Here is a 21037-nt window from a genome sequence, read left to right on the forward strand (position 1 = left end):
TTAAATGTTATAGTGAGAGGATTTTTTTGGTGACGCCTCTCAAGATCTCATATTAAAACATATATTTTTATCACATATAAAGGTGATATTTAGAAGACTGGCTCCTTATTGAGCCCATGGTCTAATCCATTTCACATGCCGTTCTCTGCACTAGGTTTGAATCTTAGTGATACGTTTATTAAAAAAAATTAATGCAAATATAATAATACATACTACTCTGTATTGAGATAGTTGTGACATGCACATAACTCAGGAACAGCTGAATACCTTTTCTTTTCTTTGTTTTCCAGGAGGAAATCTTGGTTTATTTGTAGGTTTCATAATTACAAGGCATTGTTGTGCTCTGACTCTAAGGCAGTTATTAGTTCTTACGTAGGTGTACAACTCCAGCGATTAAATGGAGATGCTTCCTGCCTCTTAATTAACTGAAGAGGGATTAAAATACCAACTAACAAATGAAAGCTAGATAAAAGCTGGGGATGGGGAGACAACAGGGGCGTAACAGCACTGCACGGGGAAAAGCAGTCAAAGACTTGACTGACACTGTTCTAGTTTCTCTAGCAAATGCCTGTCTCACTTCTTTGTACTGAAGTGTCTTAGTTGGATTTGGTTGGTTATAACATACAATCAGAATTGCTTTATATAAGCCTATACCAACTTCATTGATACTTATATTGCATATATTACAGAAGTTGCATAAAATCGTTTAAAACTAGGTTTACTTTTCCTTATCTGTTTTCCCTGTACTAATTCCATTCTACTTGAAGACAAGTGAGACTCCTTCAGGGAGCTTTGGAGGACCAGAATATCAGCAGGTTGTCTCAACAGCTCCGTTCCGGGAAAATAGGTCCTGGAGGCAGTGTATGGAGTAAACTCAGTAGTATTTCAGTAGAAATATTTGGTTCGGGGACAGGGAATATACCGTGGCAACCAAAAGTTTTGGTTTTTTCCAGACGTCAAACATGCAGCACTGAAAAGCACCTAAGATTTACGTTGCCTGCTTCTCACTCCCTTTGCCCTTTTGCATTTGTTGCTTAGTAATGTTTAAAAAGTTGAGGGAAGATTCCTGTGTCTTATGCCAAAAGGAACAGGAAACATAAAGAGAATTTTCCTGGCAGGAATTTGTAGTAGAAGTCAAAATAGAGGAAAGTAACTTCCACTTTTTTAGGGAGATGAGTGCTTAATTATTTATCAAAGCAGCAGAATGCCAAGAGGCTGCTCAACTTGCCCAATAGCCACTCGTAGGAGAAAAGCTCACATTTGGTAACTAGGCTTAAAGTGAAAGATAATGTTTTAATAAAGTTTTTCAGGTTACGTGGTTTGCAGTTGTCTCCTTTACTATCCAGCAACAGATAGAGGAAGACTTAACTGGTATTTTGTAAAAAAAGGTTTTGAATACAGTTTTAGTTTTGTAATCTCTCTTCATGAGCTTGGGAGCTACTGAAGACACAGAACACGTGAGTTGTTTGCAGAAGAAGAGTGTAAACTGTTTCACTTTGTTTTCTGTAATCATTCTGCAAAACTGTAAAGATCTTAAAAGAATATATTCAATTGCTACTACATGACTGGAATAAAGAATAAAAAATGATTGATCTCTTCAGACTGCCATTCCACCATGATAAAAGAACAAGATTTAAGCCTTCAACAGCATAATACTTACTTTAATTATTTATGTCCTTTAAAGAGCCAGGCAATTCAGAAAAGCTAGTTCAGAGGTCATTTAAAAAGAACAATGTAAGGAAATAGCTTTATATAAAGTTTATCTATGCTTGTATCCCCATGTAAATGCCCTCTGTAATTTGTGTCCTCCTTTTTAATATATATGCAACTAGAACCAACAACTCAAACCCAGCTTGACAGTACTACATCCCTCAGGATGGGATTCGAACCTGTCACAGAAAACCAAAAGATTTAAATTCCTGCTCTTTGCCAGTGGGACCTGTGTACATAGGCTGCTTGCTGCCTTTGAACACTTGAATATGGTCCTCAGTACTTAACTCAGACTACCAAAAATGACACTAAAGCATCACAGTCTACCTAAGAAAGTAGTGGTATTTTTGTTGGTTAATTGATTTCTGTGCTTTTCTAGGTAGGATTTATTCAATAATTGAGCGCATCAGCTAGTGATGGCCTGTAAGGAGCCCACTAAGGTTGAGTTCCCCTCAGTAGAGAACATACTAAATCAGAGCTCCAGTACTTTGCTGGCTTTTCTAAGATATTTCCATATTCTGGATGTCATCTGATGCTTTTTACGAAATTAATACTACAACTGAGGTATCAAGTGCTGCAGGATGCAGAACAGTGCCGTAGTCATTGATTGCCACAAGCCACATGGGAATTAATAGTTGAAGAACATTTATGTTATTTTGAAAGGGAAGCTGTGCACAGGAACCAAAGTTCTGTGGGCTGCGGAGTCATAAAGGTGTTAAGTTCTGCCTCTCCCTCCCCTCTTCCTCAGTCTTTTTTTTCCTGGAATTGTGATACACTACACTTGGGTAGTGCTGAAAGGGCTTACACCACTCTGTGCATCTTCACACACCGGGAACGAGGGCAAGGCCAACAACCCCCTAACATTGCAGAAGTTGAAAGACAGAAGAAAAAAAAAAACAAAAAACTAGTTTTGAATGATAATATGTCTGTATGCATCTGAACCGCAGATCCTGAAGAATAGGAATTCTTAAAGTAATAAATCTTCCTTTTGTGCACCAACAAATTTTGCAGGCAGTTATATTTAAAGAATGAGTAAGTAATTTAGTGCTTTAGTGTAGTGGCTGTATGTAAACCATGTCAAGTTTCAGTAATAAACTTCTCTTTAGGTCTCAGTCACATCTATGGGAATTAACCCTTACGACGTGCCTAGAAGGCATGTATGTTTATTTTACAGATAAAGAGTTGATCCTGAATTCTAAAAGCCAGATGGAGGCTCCCAGAATCAAGATTTGAAGTAGAATATGTTTGCTTAGTGCTCTGCTTAAAGAACATTGCCATGGCCTTAAAGGACTGAATGCTGAGATGTATTTTTAGCAGTCTAAGCTTTTGAATGCGTGTGAGGTTTTTTTTTTTAATGAGTTTAGCAAGTTTTTATGTAGTTTCATTCAAAATAAGTAGCTCCACTGTAATCTCTCTACTGAATGCATAGCGCTAATATGGAATTTAGGAAAGACTTTCTAGGCGTACATGTGATGCATTCCCCTGGACTTAAAAAATTACAGAAAACTCCTTGGTTTATATCTTTTTCCTGCTTTCTTTTCCTCAGTCGGCCTCAGCAAGGTAAAAAGGACCTAGCTTCCTTGATCTTTTTCTGAATTCCCTTGCATGTAAGGATCAGATCAGCATGGTGACATTTCAGGATTTCTAATCGCTGGCTTAACAACTTTACGGTATCCACCTTTTCCTCAAAGTCCCGAAGCAACGTCTCGTTTCCAAGCAGCCCACATTTCTGCTGCAATTTCAAATTGTCTATCCGCAACCTGTCTCTGGCCTGCTTTGTTCTGGTCAGAAGGTCTCTCTTCTGTGACAAGATGGCCTCAATGTCCATCAGTTCAGCCTTTCTCCCTTGATTCTCAGCTTCCACAAACTGTAGTTTTTCCTTGAACTGGCTGAGAATTTGCACCGTATCAGAGATCTTCTTTTGGAGCTTCTGCAGTTCATCACTGAGGTCGTCAATCCTTTCACTGTATTTCTGATTCTCTTTCTTCAGCTGCTCAAAGTCTATAAAACATACTCCGTCTGTCCTTTCTCCCTGGGCTTTCAAGACCAATTCAAGCTTTTGGATTTCATGCTTCAGCTTGATGTTTTCCACACGGGCCTGGATGAACAGGAAAAAAAAAAAAGATTTATTTTAATCCCTTGTCTTGCCAAAGAAGAACATTGCAAAGTAGGTAACAGCAATTAAAAAAAAAAAACTTCAAAGGGAGAAAAATATCTAGCATCTGCTGCTGTTCTTTAACATGAAGTGGTAGATATTAGCCTTTGTTGTCCCGGAAGGCAAGCCCCCTATCTGTAAGACGAGCAAAAGGCAAATCCTTTCGCCAAGAGTCAGGCAGCCGGCCAGGGCCTCACCTCGCTCACTTCTTCTTCTTTGAGCCGCTCCGCCGCCTGGATGCGCTCCACCGCCGCCGCCGCCGCCGCCCGGCCGCCCAGCCGCCGGCCCAGGGCGCACACGGCCGCCTCCTTCTTGCGCGCCTGGAAGGCGGCCCACGCCGCCTCGGCCCGCGCCCGCCGCCGCCCGCAGCCGCGCCGCTGCGCCGCCTCCCGCTGCCGGCAGCCGGCCGCCGCCTCCTCCCGCCGCTCGCGCAGCGCCTGCAGCGCCCGCAGCTGCTCGGCGTAGCGCTGCTCGCCGCCGCCCCCCGCCGCCGCCGCCTCCCGCCGCGGCTCCTCGCCCTTCCGCAGCCGCAGCAGCTGGCCCAGCCGCAGCTGCAGGCGGCAGCTGGCCTGCCGCAGCCGCTCCCGCTCGCTCGCCAGCTCCCGCTGCTCCTCCAGCAGCGCCGCCCGCACCTGCGGGTCTTCCTCCTCCTCCTCCTCCGCCTCCTCCTCCTCCTCCTCGGAGCCGCGCTCCGCCCCCGCCAGCGGCTCCCCCTCGCTGCCCCGCCGCTCCGCCTCGGCCGCCCCCCCCTCGGCCCCTCGGCCGCCCACGGGGCGCTCCCGCTCTCCTCCCTCATCCTCCTCCTTCTCCTCGCCGCCCGCCGCCGGCCGCGGCTCCGCCGGCACCTCCGGCTCCGAGGGCCCCGGCTCCGCCGGCACCTGCGGCTGCGGCTGCTCAGGCCCCGGCTCGCCCGACACCCGCGGCTCCGAGGGCCCCGGCTCCGCCGGTCCCGCCGGCTCCGAGCGCCCCGGCTCGCCCGGCCCCTGCGGGTCCTTCGGCCCCGGCTCCTCCAGTCCCGCCGGCTCCGAGCGCCCCAGCTCGGCCGGCACCTCCGGCTGCAGCTGCTCAGGCCCCGCGTCCTCCGGTCCCGCCGGCCCCAGCTCCTCCGGCTGCGGGTCCTTCGGCCCCGGCCCCTCGGGCCCCGCCGGCTCCCCCGGCCCCTCGGGCCCCGGCCCCTCGGACCCCGCCGGCTCCCCCGGCCCTGGCCCCTCGGGCCCCGCCGGCTCCCCCGGCCCCTCGGACCCCGCCGGCTGCCCCGGCCCCTCGGGCCCCGCCAGCCCCGGCTCCTCCATTCCCGCCGGCTCCTCCATGCCGGCTGTTTACCCGCTTCCCCCGTTGCTCGGGCAACAAGATTCGGCTCCGCCTGCCAGCAGGAGGCCCCGCCCCGCCCCGGGAGCCGTTCTGTCACGCCCCCTCCCCTTAGGCCGCCACTCAGCGACGGGGTCGCTCGGGTTCGCTTTTCCGATTGGCTGCGAGAAAGGAAGCCGGGTTCCGCTTGGCCAATCCCAGCCGCTTAGCCCTGTTAACCCCCCCTGCGCCCAGCAGCGCGGGTCCCATTGGGCAGGGGGCCGAGGGGCGGGCCGAGCCCGTCAGCTGTATTGGCCGCCGGGCGCGCGGCGCCGCCCGCCGGGCGCGCTGCCATTGGCGATGGCGGCGCGGGGGCGTGGCGGCGCGTGCGCGCGGCGGCGCGGCGGGCGGGGTAAGATGGCGGAACTGGGGAAGAAGTACTGCGTGTACTGCCTGGCCGAGGTGAGCTCGCTGCGCTTCCGCTGCACGGAGTGCGCCGACATCGAGCTCTGCCCCGACTGCTTCTCGGCGGGCGCCGAGATCGGGCCGCACCGCCGATGGCACGGCTACCAGCTCGTCGACGGCGGCCGCTTCACCCTGTGGGGCGCCGAGGCCGAGGGCGGCTGGAGCAGCCGCGAGGAGCAGCTGCTGCTGGACGCCATCGAGCAGTTCGGCTTCGGCAACTGGGTAAGGGGCGGCGGGGGCGGCAGGGGAGGGGGCGGCGGGGCTCGGCGCCCTCCCCCGGCCTGGGGGGCCCGGCGGACCGCGGCGGCGCCGGCTGCCGCGGCCCCGGAGCGCTGGCGCGTCGGTGCCCCCCGGAGAGCGGCCCGCCCAGACGCAGCTCGCCGGAGTGGCAGCTGCCTTAAATCCGAGCGCCGTCTTCCCCTCCGTCCCGCTGGCGTTGCGGAGCTCGTTTTGTCCCCTCTTCTTCCCAGTGTGCAGCTCCTTGCCCCGGCGTGTCGCAGCGGTAAGGCCCCTGTTTGTCCTCTGTGCTAGCGCACGACCAGGGCTGTTCAGAAGGAGTGAAAAGCACAGTGAAGCAGCTCGAGCTCTCCTTGTCGAAGGAGGCGCTTCTCTCTTGTAAGAAGTGTCATCGTTTGAGTCGCTACTTGTTGCTTTGTTTCCTTTCGTTTCGGTAAATGTAAGGAATCTCTTCCGTGTGAAGATCTTTGTGTTTGTGACGGCTGTAACTTTTTCTTCTAAACAACACCCAGAAGAGAGCTGGAAACGATCTTATTTCTATATTGCTTAAAGTACTTTGGCAACACTGTAAACGAGGAAAACACCAATGACGTGGTAGTATCAGTACTGACTTGGGATTTGTCTGTTGAAAAGTACGACTTTGTGGACTTCCTCCTGGTAGTAAGCTAACTTGCGACCAGTAAAGACTCGGGGCTTGCCATGTGGATTTAGCATCTCAGTGGTGTTCCTGTGAAATTGGAGATCTGATACAGCTTACTTTATTGATGTTGCTATGCCCGTTTCATGGCCTAAGTGCCGCTTGTAAATATTTATCTACACCTGAAAATCCAGATCGGATGGGTGTGTGGCAAATGCCAATATTACTAGGAAAGTTAAGGTATTGTGTGTTGGCTTTTGAGGGGCGGGGAAGAAGTCGTACTCTTAACTGAATGCACCCTACCCTGGAGATGTAACAGCAACCATTCTGTCACTCCTCCTTGTTTTCCATTTAGGAGGACATGGCTGCTCACGTGGGAGCCTCCCGAACGCCTCAGGAGGTGATGGAGCACTACGTGAGCATGTACATCCATGGCAATCTTGGCAAAGCCTGCATCCCTGACACTATTCCGAACAGAGTAACAGATCACACGTGTCCAAGTGGTGGCCCGCTTTCTCCTAGCTTGACCACGCCGCTCCCACCATTGGATATATCAGTGGCAGAACAGCAACAGTTGGGGTATATGCCGCTTCGGGATGACTATGAGATTGAATATGATCAAGATGCTGAAACTCTGATCAGTGGCCTTTCAGTGAACTATGATGATGATGATGTGGAAATAGAGTTGAAAAGAGCTCACGTAGATATGTACGTAAGAAAACTGAAGGAGAGGCAACGGCGGAAGAACATTGCCCGTGATTATAACCTGGTACCTGCCTTCCTGGGGAAGGATAAAAAGGACAAGGAGAAAGCTCCCAAACGAAAGATCACAAAAGAAGAGAAGGAGCTGAGGCTGAAACTGAGGCCTCTGTATCAGTTTATGTCTTGTAAGGAGTTTGAAGACTTCTTTGAGAACATGCACAAAGAGAGAATGCTCCGAGCAAAGATTCGGGAACTGCAGCGGTATCGTCGAAATGGAATCACCAAAATGGAAGAGTCAGCAGAGTATGAGGCAGCGAGACATAAACGGGAAAAGAGAAAGGAGAACAAAAACATAGCTGGCTCCAAGAGAGGGAAGGAAGATGGTAAAGAAGGTGAATTTGCTGCCATCGAAAACCTGCCTGGGTTTGAACTGTTATCGGACAGAGAAAAGGTGCTCTGCAGCTCTCTAAATTTGAGTCCTGCACGTTACGTGACTGTGAAAACTATAATCATTAAAGACCATCTCCAAAAAAGACAAGGAATCCCTTCAAAGAGTCGCCTTCCCAGTTACTTAGATAAGGTATTGAAGAAAAGAATTTTAAACTTTCTAACAGAAAGTGGTTGGATATCCAGGGATGCTTCATGAAATTCAGCTGATCTGAAAAAAACACATCCAAGGTGCATTATGGCCTCAAGGACAGTATTCATGGCCCATGGTTCACATGGATTCTTGCTTTGGATCATGGCAAATACTGAAAAATACTTATTCGTGCATTTCATTGGTTTTGGTACATTATTAGAACAGATCTCTTCCTCATGTAAACTTATTCAAGTCCAGTAGGCACAGAGTAGTTACTCTACTCCTGTTGGACAAACGAATATCAGTGTAATCCTTGCTTTTTTGAAGGCGGGAGACAGTTTCTAGCAAGCGAAACTTTAATCTCCTTTCGTTTTGTTTTTGACATAACGCTGGCAGCAAAGTGAGGCTCACAAAAATCCTGAGCTCTTGAGCAATATTAAACAGGGATTTTTGTGAACATTACTAAGCTTTCAGAACACTTTCCTTAATAACTACAGCCAAGGCGTTGGCAGAACAGTATGAGAGTTTCTGTAGAGGTTGCTGCAGGGATGAGCCATGACAGGGAATAGAAACCAACAAATGTGAGAGAGAAGATGCCTTCAGGTACTGATGCTGTGGAAAGCTTCTCTACCTTCACACCCCACTGATCCTGAGGTAGATTTGACTTGATTTTTTTTTTTTTTTCCTGATACAGGCCCTCACTGGAAGCTTCAGTGTTAACTAAATTAGTAGCAAGCTGCAGAAGCTCAAAGCAACTGTGGTGCTCTGTTTTGGAAGTGAGATTTTTAGGAGGTCAGCGCTACTGTAAAGTGGGTAATTCCGTCCAGAAATGGGGTTTGGGCAAGGATGCAATGAGCTGTCTTGCCGCAGCTGGGAGCCTTAGGCGGCAAAATCACTGTCTCCTATTGTTACCTCTTGCTGGAGGGAGTCTTCTGCTCCTCCTTTCCTATCTGTAATTCCTGAGCTCAGACAGTCTGAGGAGGCGTAGCTGCCACCTCCTGAGTTTGTTTGGGAGGGACAAGGGAAATCAAACTGATAGTGATCAGTGAGATTGGGTTAAAAACCAATCTGTATTACTCTTTTTTTGTTTTAAACCACGGCTGTTAAAGTACAGAACTATAAATGAAGTCAATACAGGTTTTTAATTGCACATACCTTGAAACATACTGGACTAAATGTTTTGAAATTGAATTTACTGAGATGGTAGCAGAGCTATGAATTCAGTCCTCTTCAGTGTAAGCTGTGCACCTTGACAGATAACTCTGTCAGGACTACAGACTCAACTAGGTGCTTGCAGTAGACATAAACTTGTAAGTGGAGCATATAATAGAAATGCCTGATCTATACATCATTTTTGTAATACTGATTAAGGGAATTAAGTTGAAGAGGTAGAAAAGGATTTTTAGACTCATTTCATTCTTAAATTCCTATGCTGGAATTGAACCAATCGAATTAAAAAAATGGGGGATGCTATGTGGCAGAGGGCACAGGCTTATTTATAACTCTGTTTTGCATAAGATATTTTTTTTCCTGGCCTTTTCCAGAGCAGGAAAACTGGAGGCTAGTTGGGTAGGTCTTCCAAATTACAGACATGCTGAAAAATGGAATTTGACTGAACAAATGCAAGCAATGGAAATGTAATCTTGTTTTGATGCTTCGGACTGTAGTCAGTGAGGGACCCACCAAATCTTATAACAGTATTAATTCTGCAACTTGACAAAGGTATACTGATGAGAGCAGAATAATTTTTACTTAATATATCCAGCATTACCAAAATAGTGTTACCGGTGAGTTTAATATAAAAAGGGTACAATTATAAAGCCAGCATTTCTAAGGAAAAAAACTCTAGTGCCTTTTTCATTTGAGCTTGTGGTATTACAACCCTTCAAAAAAGGAAAGGGCTATGTCCTCTCTTACATAATACTTTGTTTTGCTTACCTGTAAGTGGCTTCGTGTGGAATACCAGAGACAAAACTGTCTCTCCTTGGCAGCAGTGTAACTAAGTGCAATGTGCTGAGCCGCTTACAGAACCGCTTCCAACCTATGCGCATGTACAAACAGCGCACAAAGCAAGTTCCTAAGGTACAAACCAGTGACTTTTTTTTCCTCTGTCCTACTTCAGTGGAAAGGAAGTTCAGCCTTTCTTTCCAGTGTTCCGGTTAAGCAATTTGGTTCTTCCTATAACCTGTTACCTAACTGCCATAACATACCATTACTGATAGTGTTCTGAAGCTTCAACTATGCGTGTACCAGAGAGTTTAAAAGAATTGTGAATTTTTGAATTTTTTCCCAAATCTGTGATTTTTATATTTCTGCAGTGCTGTGGCACACCTAACTGAAGCAATAGTCGAAAGCCCATTGGAACAGTAACCTAAAAATTCTAGGCACCAGTAAGTCATTTAAATGCTGTACAAATGAATTCTTCTGCATTTACACTTTGTAGTTTCTTAATTCCTCAGCCCCTCCAAAATGTTTTTTTGGTGCTAGACGTAACTTATTGAACATCAAAATGAATGTAAAATAAAGTATTTTTAATGTATGAAATATGAATATCAATATTTATTGAATCCTTGCAAGCAAATTCAAGGTAGTATATGTTTGCTTTAGCAAATACTAATCCCTTGGAAAGGGCTTCCCTAGAAGCAATGTCTCATTGTCAGCTAGGCTTTTAATTTTAAAGATGACTTGCACTAGAGGATGCTGCTGTTCCATATTTTCCAATGGAACTGTTTAGTCTAAGCATTCCTTTGTTGAATGAGCTGCTTATTATTATTATTTAAGCTGAGATCTTAATCCAGCAACTTACTACAGCTATTCTGCTTCACTTTTGTAGTGAAAGAGCTGAAAATAACATGGCAAAAGAGCTCTTCAACTCATATCTCATGTTTATCAGGAAGTGCTTCCTGTATTATACAAATACCATAGCCTTCATGTTGCTAATGAACAGGTGTTTTAAATGCTTAATGCTCTTGGCTTTTTTCTAATTAAAGATCTATACTAATGATAGTGTCTGTCCTGACAGCATTGATGTAAGACTAAGAAAAAGTGATGCTTGAAAAAGCTGCTCAAAATTCTGAGCTTCTGCTACTGATTGAGGCAGCAGTACATCTGCTTTAATGGTGCAAATTTACTTCAATCAATCAGCCCAGTCCCAGTGAAGTTTTGCAGTAATTCTTGCTCACTAGGTAATAAGGGCATGTTGGTCTTCATTCTGTGCATACTACCCAATGCAGGAGAGCTAGTTATGGGCCATTCTGCATACAGCCCCTCCTGCCTGTTGTTCTCTTGCAGCCCCAGCAAGCACTAAGAACAGTGTTAGTGGGTCTGCATGAGCCTTTGACCATGAACTGTCTTGTAAATCACACAGACCAAGCACTCTGCCATTATTCTCTTGTGCAATGGCTGCAGCAAATGTCTTTGCAACTGTAACTGACTTTATTAGGTTTTTTTTTTTTGGTTTAATAACTCTTTTTTGCAAAGTGTTTTTTGCATGTGCCACTGTTGCTCTTAAGCTATGACAAATTAAATACTGTGAAGGAAGCTACCTGGTGAACGTGTTCAGTTCATCAGCATCTTCCTTAAAGGGAATGTTGCACTCACTGGCATAGTGTACTGGTACAGCTGTGCCAGACACACAAATGCCTGTGCTGAAATCATGTAAAATCTAACTAAAGATGATGTGCACACTCAGCATTTTGCTATTTTTTTTGCATTGTGTATTGATAAATAAACTTGCATTAAAGTTTCTTTCCATAACTGATTAATTGGTACTATAGCTTGTTTAATGAGGAAAATGACTAAAGCCTTTGCAAAAACAAAGGAGATGCATTAGCGTTCCTCTAGCATTTAGATTATGGCTAGAGAAGTTAGTTTTTAATGGTAATGGCTAAACCAGAGGTATGAGTTGTAACTTTGTTGGCTGCTCTCAAACTTCATCACCACCTTCCTTTTGTCTTTAATTTCCTCTGTGCTGCTTACTGTTGTCTACAGCAGAGTACACAAGTGCTATGAGTGCTCAGTAAAATCTGAAGCAGTCCATGCTGAAAGTATAGCTGAACAGGCAAGCCTAGGAGAAGGAACTACTTAAATGAGGCGTTCAGTAACGAGAAAGAAGGGCAGCTCCTACAAAATGAAGGTCTGATTAGTAGCATCTAGCAGTGTTTAGCTACATTCTGAATGGAGTAAAGTCTAAAACTACTCTGGGCAAGAAGCTGGGAAGCTGACAAAGAACATATCTTGATCTGCTGTGGCCAAAGCTGGCTATTAGTCCTAACTGTCCTATGGGGGGAAAAAAAATTATACTATAATTTATAACTGTAGTTATTACTGAGTTTAGTTTAAATCAGATTTTTTTTTTGGGGGGGGGGGCGGTTTTTACAAGGCAAAAGTCTCTTAAGGCACAGCATAACATAAAAGCAGTGGTCCCAATCAAAGTACAACAAAAACATTTGCTCAGTCCTACTTCACACACCCACAAGCATGCGCTAACACTAAGAGCTTCCAAAACCAGCTCTTCCTCTATGTTTGTTTACACCAGTCTTTCTTTGCATTTTCATCCCTGTACTTGATTAAACTACTTCCTAGTTTGCAAGAAGTTTAACATTGCTGAGTTGTCTTTGCACATGCAAAAGATAATTATTCTCTCTCCTCTGCCTAGTCAAAGCATTGATTTTGCTTCTTGGAGTTGAGGAAGAAATAACTAAAGCCTTAAAATACATTAAACTCAAAATGAGAGGCAGTAAATACTTAAGTTATTCTCACATAACTGGTTGATTGCCATGCAGCAAACCAACATGAAAAAAGACTTAAAAGAGGAAGTAATCACTTCTCATCATGAGCAGCTATTGGCAACTTTGCATATTTCTCAAAAGCAATACTCAAGGTAAGAAGCACCTTAATTCAAGACAAGCAGGAACTAGAAGGGAGGGTGGAAATTCAGACATACTTAACTGTTAGTTTACCATGCTTTAATAATGTGCAGAAGTTTGATGTTTCTAGCCTATGTGTTAATGAACGAACTTTGAGGATGTGGGAACACAGATGCTTTGTCAGTTGTATGATTTGGCAAACTCCATCCACACCTACTGAGGTGATCACACAACTGAAGTATAATGCAATCAATTAATAAGGTATGTTTGTATTTTAGCCTGATTCTGCAGAAGTAGGAACAAGCAGATAAAGAGCAGATAAACATGGCAAAAGCTGCATCTGGGAAAAGTTATGTTGAAACTTAAGATCCTGGAAGAGTAAACCCAAGAAATGGAGATGAAATTGAGTTCACACTTTTGTTTCAGCCACTTAAAAGTATTTATGTAATTCTGGAAGATAATAGGTATCAAACTCAGCTATTCACTTGTTTGGCTATTCAGATTTTTCAGCAGGACTGTAACTACAGTTTGCATAACAAACTGGTTCTAATGCTTGGAAGTTACAAGACTATCAAAATTGTTTAAACCAATTTATACAATATTCAATTAAATTAAAAATCCAGAGATAGGATAAGTAAGTTGTGTAAGTTCTTCAATGCTATACAAGTATTAGATGGTTTTCTTGAGACAACTTTAATATAGAACAAAAAGGATTGAACAATTACAAAAGACGTCTACTCTCCCTTGCCTTTTTCTTACAGGTCAGAATTCACAAAGGTTGCAATTTCAGTTATTGAGAGAGGCTCTACTTCTGAATAGACATATTACCAAAAAAAAAAAAAAAGCATTTATCACATCAGCAAGTGAAAGCTGGTGGACACTTGCAGAAAACTGGTTATTTGTACTACTTCACCCACTTCTTGTTTGGTAGGAACTAATATAACAGAAGACGCGTTTGAACAACTGTTTGGCTTTCCACTCTGGATAGTGACAAACATAAGATTTAAGAATTCTCATGAGCACTTTTTTCCTCCCAATTTAATGCACCTTCAGTAGCAATGACACTGTTAAATGATATCCAAAGCATCAAAGAACCTATTGGCTTTTGTATTTCATACCTAAGAATAGAGCTTATAGAGCACTGATGTTGAAGGCCCCTAAGCAGCAGAATTTCATTGTTTGCTTCATTTTCATGGGGAAGATCTCAACTGGTTCATTTAAACCTCTCTCAGGGGATAGAGGAAGGACGAAAGCACGATGTAAGAGAAAAAAACCATCCAGCTGTTAAATAGTTGTATGGCATTTTAAATTCTCAAATTAAGCAGCTAAGCGTCTTTCACGACACCCACCAAGGCAGGCCGCAGTGTACGCCCATGCAGCTTATAGCCAATCTTGGATACTAATGCAATAGTGCCAGGCTCCTTCCCTTCCATAGGAGCATGGAACAACGCTTCATGTTCGTAGGGATCAAACTTGGCGCCGACAGGATTCAGTCTGAGCAGGCCATGTTTTTTGAACACTTTTTGAATCTGTACTTCTGTCATGACGAGACCTTCGTATAAACTCTTCAGATGAGGATTTTCATCCTTAATTTCTTCTTTTGGAACACTTTCTGTTGCTTTCTCCAAAATGTCAGCAACTTCTAGTAAGTCCTTACAGAAGCTTTGAATTCCTGTAAAGAAACGGAAGAGGGAATGGGATTCATCCAGTGAAAGAAGCAAATATTCAAAAAGAAAAAAAAATTCCAAGGGCAATAATCTGTATATTTTAGATTTTAAACAAGGTAGGATATTACAAATAGCTGGGGTAGAATGTCCTTCCCAATTTTACTTGACTATTTATTATATTTATTTGGCTTTACTACTACAGATTCCTTACAATCCACACCCCTTCCTTAATTCTGTGGGGGAAAAAAATTCCACTTAATACTCAGAAGAGTTGAAGCTACACTGGTGAGCTGACCTTAACAGTTATGTTTACAACCAAAAGTCATCAAAACTTCAGATGGCCTAATGTAATTCCCTCACGTTATGGAATGTTTTCTGTCTCCTCTCATCCTGGGATTTGGCTGAAGAAGTCCAAAGCATTACGTTGCCCTATGCCTACATTTTCATCTGATGTGCTAAAAAAAAATTGCAGAAGAAAAAGCCCTAGTCAGAATGCTGAGGACTCTTAAGAGATGAACAGGGATTATTCCTTGAATGAAAGGAACTCACATCTCTCCCCTTCCCACTACAAAGACTTTTACAGAGTTGGAGTCTGAAGCCACGCTTTGTAAAAACTGAGTAATTCCTAAACTAACAGTCTGTGTCCTGAAGCTGTTCTCTAGCTAACACGGAGGTAAACCAGTGACAAGACGCACTGCATTTTGGTTAGCTTTATTCGCTCCTTTTAGCCACAGTCAGCCTTTTTAATTCTGCCTCACATTTTACGTGTATTTTCCCTAGCAAGAAGTGATACGAGCATTACCAAAGGACATGCTTTCAGTTTATGCAAAAGAGAACTAAGGGAACTAAATTGTGAGATTTACAGGGACCAACAGGTTATCAGGAAAAAGAGTCACTTTAACATTCCTTAGAGACTCAAGCTCTTTATAAAACAGTAACTGACAGTGTCCAAGTAGTTCTAAAAACATTAACAAATGATTCAGACTTTTAAATTAAACCTAAAACTATGGTTACAACTCAAGCATCTGTGCCAACCACAGGTTAATCAGTCACCTAATGATCTGAATCAAACCAAACAGCCAAATTATGCAAAAAAAAAAAAAAACCTTCTGAAGAAGTTCTCTCTGCAGATATCTGTGACTTTGCATCTCTGTGGATCTACACAATTCTCAGGATTCAGTTTCTCTTCCCTCAATAGAAAAAACAATCACACATGAATGATGAAATTTACAGTCACGAAGATGATCTGAAATGTAGTTTTCGTAAGAAATTTATTTATTGCTATTGTAGCATCTGACGTAGGCATGCTTCAAAGCCCTTATATGCTAAGGATCGCATTAGTGAAAAAATGGAAATTGAAAATGAACTTCAAGATGAAGCATTAAAACATCTATGAGAACTGCACTAGAATACTATGTAACTGAGAGAAAAGCTTCTTCCTCACAGTAGATAGCAACTGATGACCCTGTCCTCAGAAATCAAAGTCCTGTATTCAGAATTAAACGATATAGCTGTGTATAATGTGTGGCAGAAGAGGCCAATTCATTTCTCAAGTCAGAGTGACAGTTAAACACTGAGATGAGACCGTGTGAAACAAGATTCCTTCTGCTACAGTATTTACATGCAATCTCTGTGCTACGCTTTTGTGTTTGAACCATTTCAAACCCTAACTCGGACATTAAATGAATCAGTGGCCTGGCTCTTGAAGAAAGATGTACTTTTAGCACTCCTCAAAGCCAGTGATTGTACAAGCTCGTAACTGAAAAAAAATCCAGTCACTTAGACGTATTACCTCTATTTGAAAGCTACAGCCTTCAACAGAACAGGAAAGTCATTAAGATGGCTTAAAAAAAAAAACAACACAGCAGGAAGGTTCTGCGCTCTTGGTTCAATTTATCACAGTCAAATTTGAGACTGACTGTGTGAAAAAGGCAAACTTCAGGCTACGAACCTTACTGAAAAATTCACTAGTGCGGTATATATTGCAGGAAATCAGAAACCAAATTCAATCAAAATTTCAACAGACCAAGTATCACCCTTGTCTAGTGAGATGATTATAATCCCGATAAAATCAGTTTAAACAAACAAGGAACTATTTACATCTTTCTGCCTCAAACATGTTTTTAATCAAGTCACCATAATATCCAGAAAGTAACACCGTGGGCTATCAGCTCAGTTTCCATGCTTTGCATTGCACACTAGTATTCCTGGCTCTTACGAGTACATGCAAAAAAGAGTCTTCACTGACCATATAACTTTGCCTCTTCTACCAGTTTCTGGCTTCTTTGCCTCACGTTTTCTGCATCTGCCAAGGCTCGCTTGTACTTGTCCTGAAGAAGAAAAAACAATTACAGAACGGATTTCATTACAGGTGTTTGAGTACTTGTCAGTAATTCAAACAAGCATATTCAGTATAAAATAGCATTTTCAGCAGTGACATAGCCTAAGTCCACAGTTTAAAGATTAACGCCAAGTATCGCAGCATCCTTGCTACACAGGCAAACATTGGCTTCATTTCAGTGCACAGAGAAGTGAGGGAATGGAAATAAGATGGGTTTCCAGACCCTCAGTATTCGCCAACAAATTAGTCTGGCAGGAACTTTCAACACTAGGGATATATGAAGTTTTACGAATCAAAGAGATCTGCTTTTTCTGATGTGTGTTGAGAGAAAGCCTTTGTAAGTCATAAGACATTCTGAAACCATGTCAAACAAGATTCAACCCAACCTTTCCTTTTAAGCCATCTCTCTCTCCTCTCCACACCAGTATCCTCCAGTTTTTCAAACCTTATGGAATTTAACTTCTTTGTTAATCAGGTTAAGTTTAGGTGCGTTTCCAGCAAGATGGCCATATAGCAGCATACGTACCAAAACCTAAATCCAATAAAGTTAGACACTTCAGAGTGAATGCTTCACCACCTAACCCAGAACTCTGTGCTGGGCTTCCACATTCAACATGCTTGACTTTCACAGGCTAGTTATCTCAGAAGCGAATACAAACAGTCAGCGAGCTGGCTGAAGAGCTACTTTAGGTAGCCAGTAGACAATTTTGTCCACAGAGACGTTAAGTTACACCTCAGTTTTGTCCTTCAGTGCTTTGGTAAGGGCATCAGAAAGGAACCTCAATGCACTTACGATCCATAGGCACTGTTTCTAGAGAAGATTCTGGGTTACTTCTCAACGTCTCAAACACTCTAGAAGGGCAGTCTATACCAAGTACTCATCCAGAAAATCAACACCTTTGTTTAATCCACACCTCCCCTTTCTTTGGGCATTCTTCACCCTCTGCTAAAGTCATGCGTGGGAGGGAGCACAAGATTCATTAGGCGAGAAAGAGGGAGCATGACACTTCACTCTTGTGTTTAAAGGACTCCCCAGCAGAGAAGCGATGGGCTGAAATTCCCACTTTCTAAGAACCGTAATAAATACGCTACCACAGGAAAGCTAAGCATCATTGACCTCGGCCTTCGGAAAAGTTAGCAGCTATGTTTTCATAAATCCTGTTCTCAGTGCACACAAACATACCCTAAAGATTCACTCAAACCGTTCAAAGGACTTTCAGAAATCATTTCGGCACTGAGCAAAAACCTAAGTGAACTGAAGTCAGTGAGGCTAAAATTAATGAAATTTCAGGCTGGAGGAGGTTGAATTCCACTCAGGAATCTGAATGAAACTAACTGAGCAAAAATATTTTGTCTTCACCTTCGACTCAGGATACATCCCAGGTCCTGCAGTACATCTAGTTTTAAGTTTAATGAAGTTATCAAATCCAAACTTTTTGCTCATGAACTAAACAGCAGCCACACAGCCCTATCCAGACTGTGCACAGGGAGAACCTGTACTGGACACTCTTAGGTATGCACTTTGTAAGCTATGCACACTGACTAACCAAAAGACACTTACAGTAACTTCTTTTAGTTGTTCTTCCAGTTTAGCCTTTTCTTCAGCTAGCATTTTCTCTGCAGAGCTCGGCTCAGCCTTCTGCTCATTTTGACTCTGACTCTGGTCCTCTTCCAAGTTCTGGCCGGTATTTTTCTGTTGTGTTGCTACACAGAGCAGCCGCGGAGAAGTCCTAAGGCAAAAAAAAAAAAAAAAACCCTTAACCAGTTGCTTACTTCAGAGGATATTAGCATTTTCTGAGCACAGTGGACGCTTTGTTTCTGGGCATACTGATGCGTCAATGTCTACCACGAGCTCACGTTAAAGCAAGAGTGAATGCAACAGTTCCAGGCCCGTGAAAACTCTTCCCAGAACTTGGGCTCTGACGGGCACAAGGAAGGCCGCGGGGCGCCGCCGGGACCCCTTCGGGGGGCGGCGGGGGCCGGGACGAGCCGCCATTCCCCCGGCGGCTGCAGAAGGGGCGCCCGGGGGCGGAGCCGGGCCCGGACCCGAGCCCGAGCCCGAGGCCTCCCCGCAGCTGCTGGGGCAAGGGGGCCTGGGGGGGCGGCTCGCAGCGCGGGGGAGGACGAGGCCGGGCCCGGGGCGGAGCCGCGGCGACATGCCCGAGGCGGGGCCGGGCGGCGGCGCGACGCGGCGCGACCCTCACCTCAGCGAGAGACTCAGCAGCGGGTACCGCGAGCGCAGCGCACCCCGCACGCACTGGGCCACGGCCGCCATGCTTCCTCCCTGCCCAGGCCGCCGCAACCGACCCCTGCGGGCCCAGCCCGCCAATCGGTGCGCGGCCACGCTGCGAGTGACGCGGCGGGCGGCCAATCGCCGGGGCGGAAGCGGGCTCGCGAGGCGGGGCGAGAGGGGGCAGGTAGCTCTTCCGGGGCGCTGCAACAAGTTTGAGTGAGAGGAAGTGCCCCGCTCCCCTGTGGCGGAAGGGGCCGGCGGGGGGGCGGGGCCGGCGGGGGGGCGGGGCCATGGCCAGGGCGGGGCCGCTGCCCCGAGGCCATTTTGTTCCGTGAGGGGGCTGAGCGCAGGGGGTTTGGGGGTGGTTTTGGTGTCCGCGGCTCCTCCCTGTGGGGGTTAAGTATAGCGCAGGGATTAGTGATCCGCGGAAGGGAGCGGGTCTTGGCTCCGCTGTTTGCCTGCCAGAGCTGGTCGGCACAAGCAGGGGTAATTTGGTGGCCGCCAGTGGTTCAGTCTGAGTGTCTGTCTGTTTCCTCTGGGCTTTGTGACTGGAAAAGTTCCAGGTTGAAGGCTGTGGCTCGTTTTTTTTAAAAAAAAAATTCTGAATAAGCTTGTTATTGGTCATACCTGCTTGGGAGGTTAAGCTGTCGGAAGTGTTGCCTATGGCTCATCCATGAGCCTCCACCTAAAGGTTTTCATCACGGGCAGTTACGTGACTGCATGTGTTGGCTGTAGCTGCTGTACGTACTCTCCCTGGAGAGCTTTCTGAGGGGGGAAAAAATTTCTAACCCAGTGGTTCAGGTGTGGCCTTCAGTGGTGCAAGCACCCCATGTGAGCGCTGGGATCCTGCTCAGCGATGCTTCGATGCTTTGTTGACTTTTTAAACTTTGTCACTGTTGCTAGTTACTTTGTCATTATCATTTTGAAAGGAAAAAAAATCAAGGTTGTGCAGCATGCAGGACTTTGTCCTACAATCCCAGAGCAGTTATTTTTTTCACAGATGCCTGAACACCAGCTATTACTGGATTTTTGCGTGCGTTTGTGATCTTTCCACATGATACCTGAAGAATAGTGAAGATACAGATTCAACAATGCAAATTCAGTAAATTGTGTTATTTCAAGTGTATAATTGAAGAATTGCTAACAATACAAAAACCACAAAGAAATTTCTAGCTTCCCACATGACAATCCTGCAAGAGCTAGGGTCTTGCTAATTTAAATCAAACTTGTGCAAAGTGTGTGAAATTTTCAGCATAGCCCTTACTTTTTACAATTTGTGTTTTTTTTTCTCGTGTCAGTGATCACTGCTTGGCGATACAACAATGATACTGGTGAAGACCTTGCCTGTGCAGCACAAAGGAAAGAAAAAGAGGAAAAGCCACATGATAGTGTTGCTATACTGCTCTTACTATCCACCCACTGCTTTCTGGCAAGTAAATAAGCCAGAAATGCCAAGCTTTGGCCTTATAATACTTTTGTCGTTTTTTCGGGACTTTCTCAATGTCAACAGCTGTCGAGGGAAAAACCTGCAGCTAGCACAGGTGCTGGTGGATCAAGACTAAAAAACAGATGCCGTACAAAAAAAGAGAATGCAAGATTACATGGAGCTTGTTTGCTTTATGTCTGGTCATGTCCATAAGTACTGTCCCACTTTCAGAGGCGCCGTTATGGTATCGAGGCAGTACTGAGAGGTCTGGGAGCTGAAGGCCCCATTTCTCTGGGCATTGCACAGTGCATAAGTGAGGCAAATCCACCCTCAAGTGGTTTACGTTCACCCTTAAAATATAGAACTATACCTAACAAAAAAGGCTTTCCAAGTGTTGTCCTGACTGTTGCAGCCTGTTTTGCTTTACTTGTAGTGCCACCTTGTGGGCTTTTTGTGGGCTTTTTTTTGGTTGTTTTTTTTTTTTAAATAACTAATGAGTATTCAGCATCTGTTGCCTGACCTGGTTTGCAGTCACAGGTGTTGGTGTAGTTGTGTTTTTTGAATAGTCCTCTCACTATCAAGTGGTCTTGTGCTCCTCACATAAATACCAGATTTGAATAATATTTGGCAATAAGTAATGCTTATCCTAAATCCTAAGATGTTAACCAGGTGCTGCTTTTCAACTTGATGTGGTTAAAAATGAATCTACCCTCTAATGAGTACGACAGA

General features: G+C 44.9%; 3 protein-coding genes across 3 annotated transcripts; 1 reads left to right on the forward strand and 2 right to left on the reverse strand.

The window, feature by feature from the left end:
- Window positions 1–292: 292 nt before the first annotated feature.
- Window positions 293–5175, reverse strand: CFAP184 (cilia and flagella associated protein 184). The gene is made up of 3 exons (XM_068942924.1): window positions 5086–5175; window positions 4063–4974; window positions 293–3808 (listed from the first exon to the last, which is right to left on the reverse strand). Exons 1-3 carry the CDS (start codon window positions 5173–5175, stop codon window positions 3263–3265), a joined length of 1548 nt encoding a protein of 515 aa, XP_068799025.1. The 3' UTR covers window positions 293–3262.
- A 364-nt stretch (window positions 5176–5539) lies between these two features.
- Window positions 5540–11533, forward strand: TADA2B (transcriptional adaptor 2B). Its single transcript, XM_068943425.1, has 2 exons — window positions 5540–5839; window positions 6847–11533. Exons 1-2 carry the CDS (start codon window positions 5570–5572, stop codon window positions 7837–7839), a joined length of 1263 nt encoding a protein of 420 aa, XP_068799526.1. The 5' UTR covers window positions 5540–5569; the 3' UTR covers window positions 7840–11533.
- On the reverse strand, window positions 10284–19122 carry GRPEL1 (GrpE like 1, mitochondrial). Its single transcript, XM_068943427.1, has 4 exons — window positions 18854–19122; window positions 18211–18379; window positions 16557–16638; window positions 10284–14313 (listed from the first exon to the last, which is right to left on the reverse strand). Exons 1-4 carry the CDS (start codon window positions 18922–18924, stop codon window positions 13967–13969), a joined length of 669 nt encoding a protein of 222 aa, XP_068799528.1. The 5' UTR covers window positions 18925–19122; the 3' UTR covers window positions 10284–13966.
- Between the last annotated feature and the right edge of the window lie 1915 nt (window positions 19123–21037).

Source organism: Struthio camelus, chromosome 4 (assembly GCF_040807025.1).
Source record: "Struthio camelus isolate bStrCam1 chromosome 4, bStrCam1.hap1, whole genome shotgun sequence".
Classification (NCBI taxonomy): domain Eukaryota; kingdom Metazoa; phylum Chordata; class Aves; order Struthioniformes; family Struthionidae; genus Struthio; species Struthio camelus.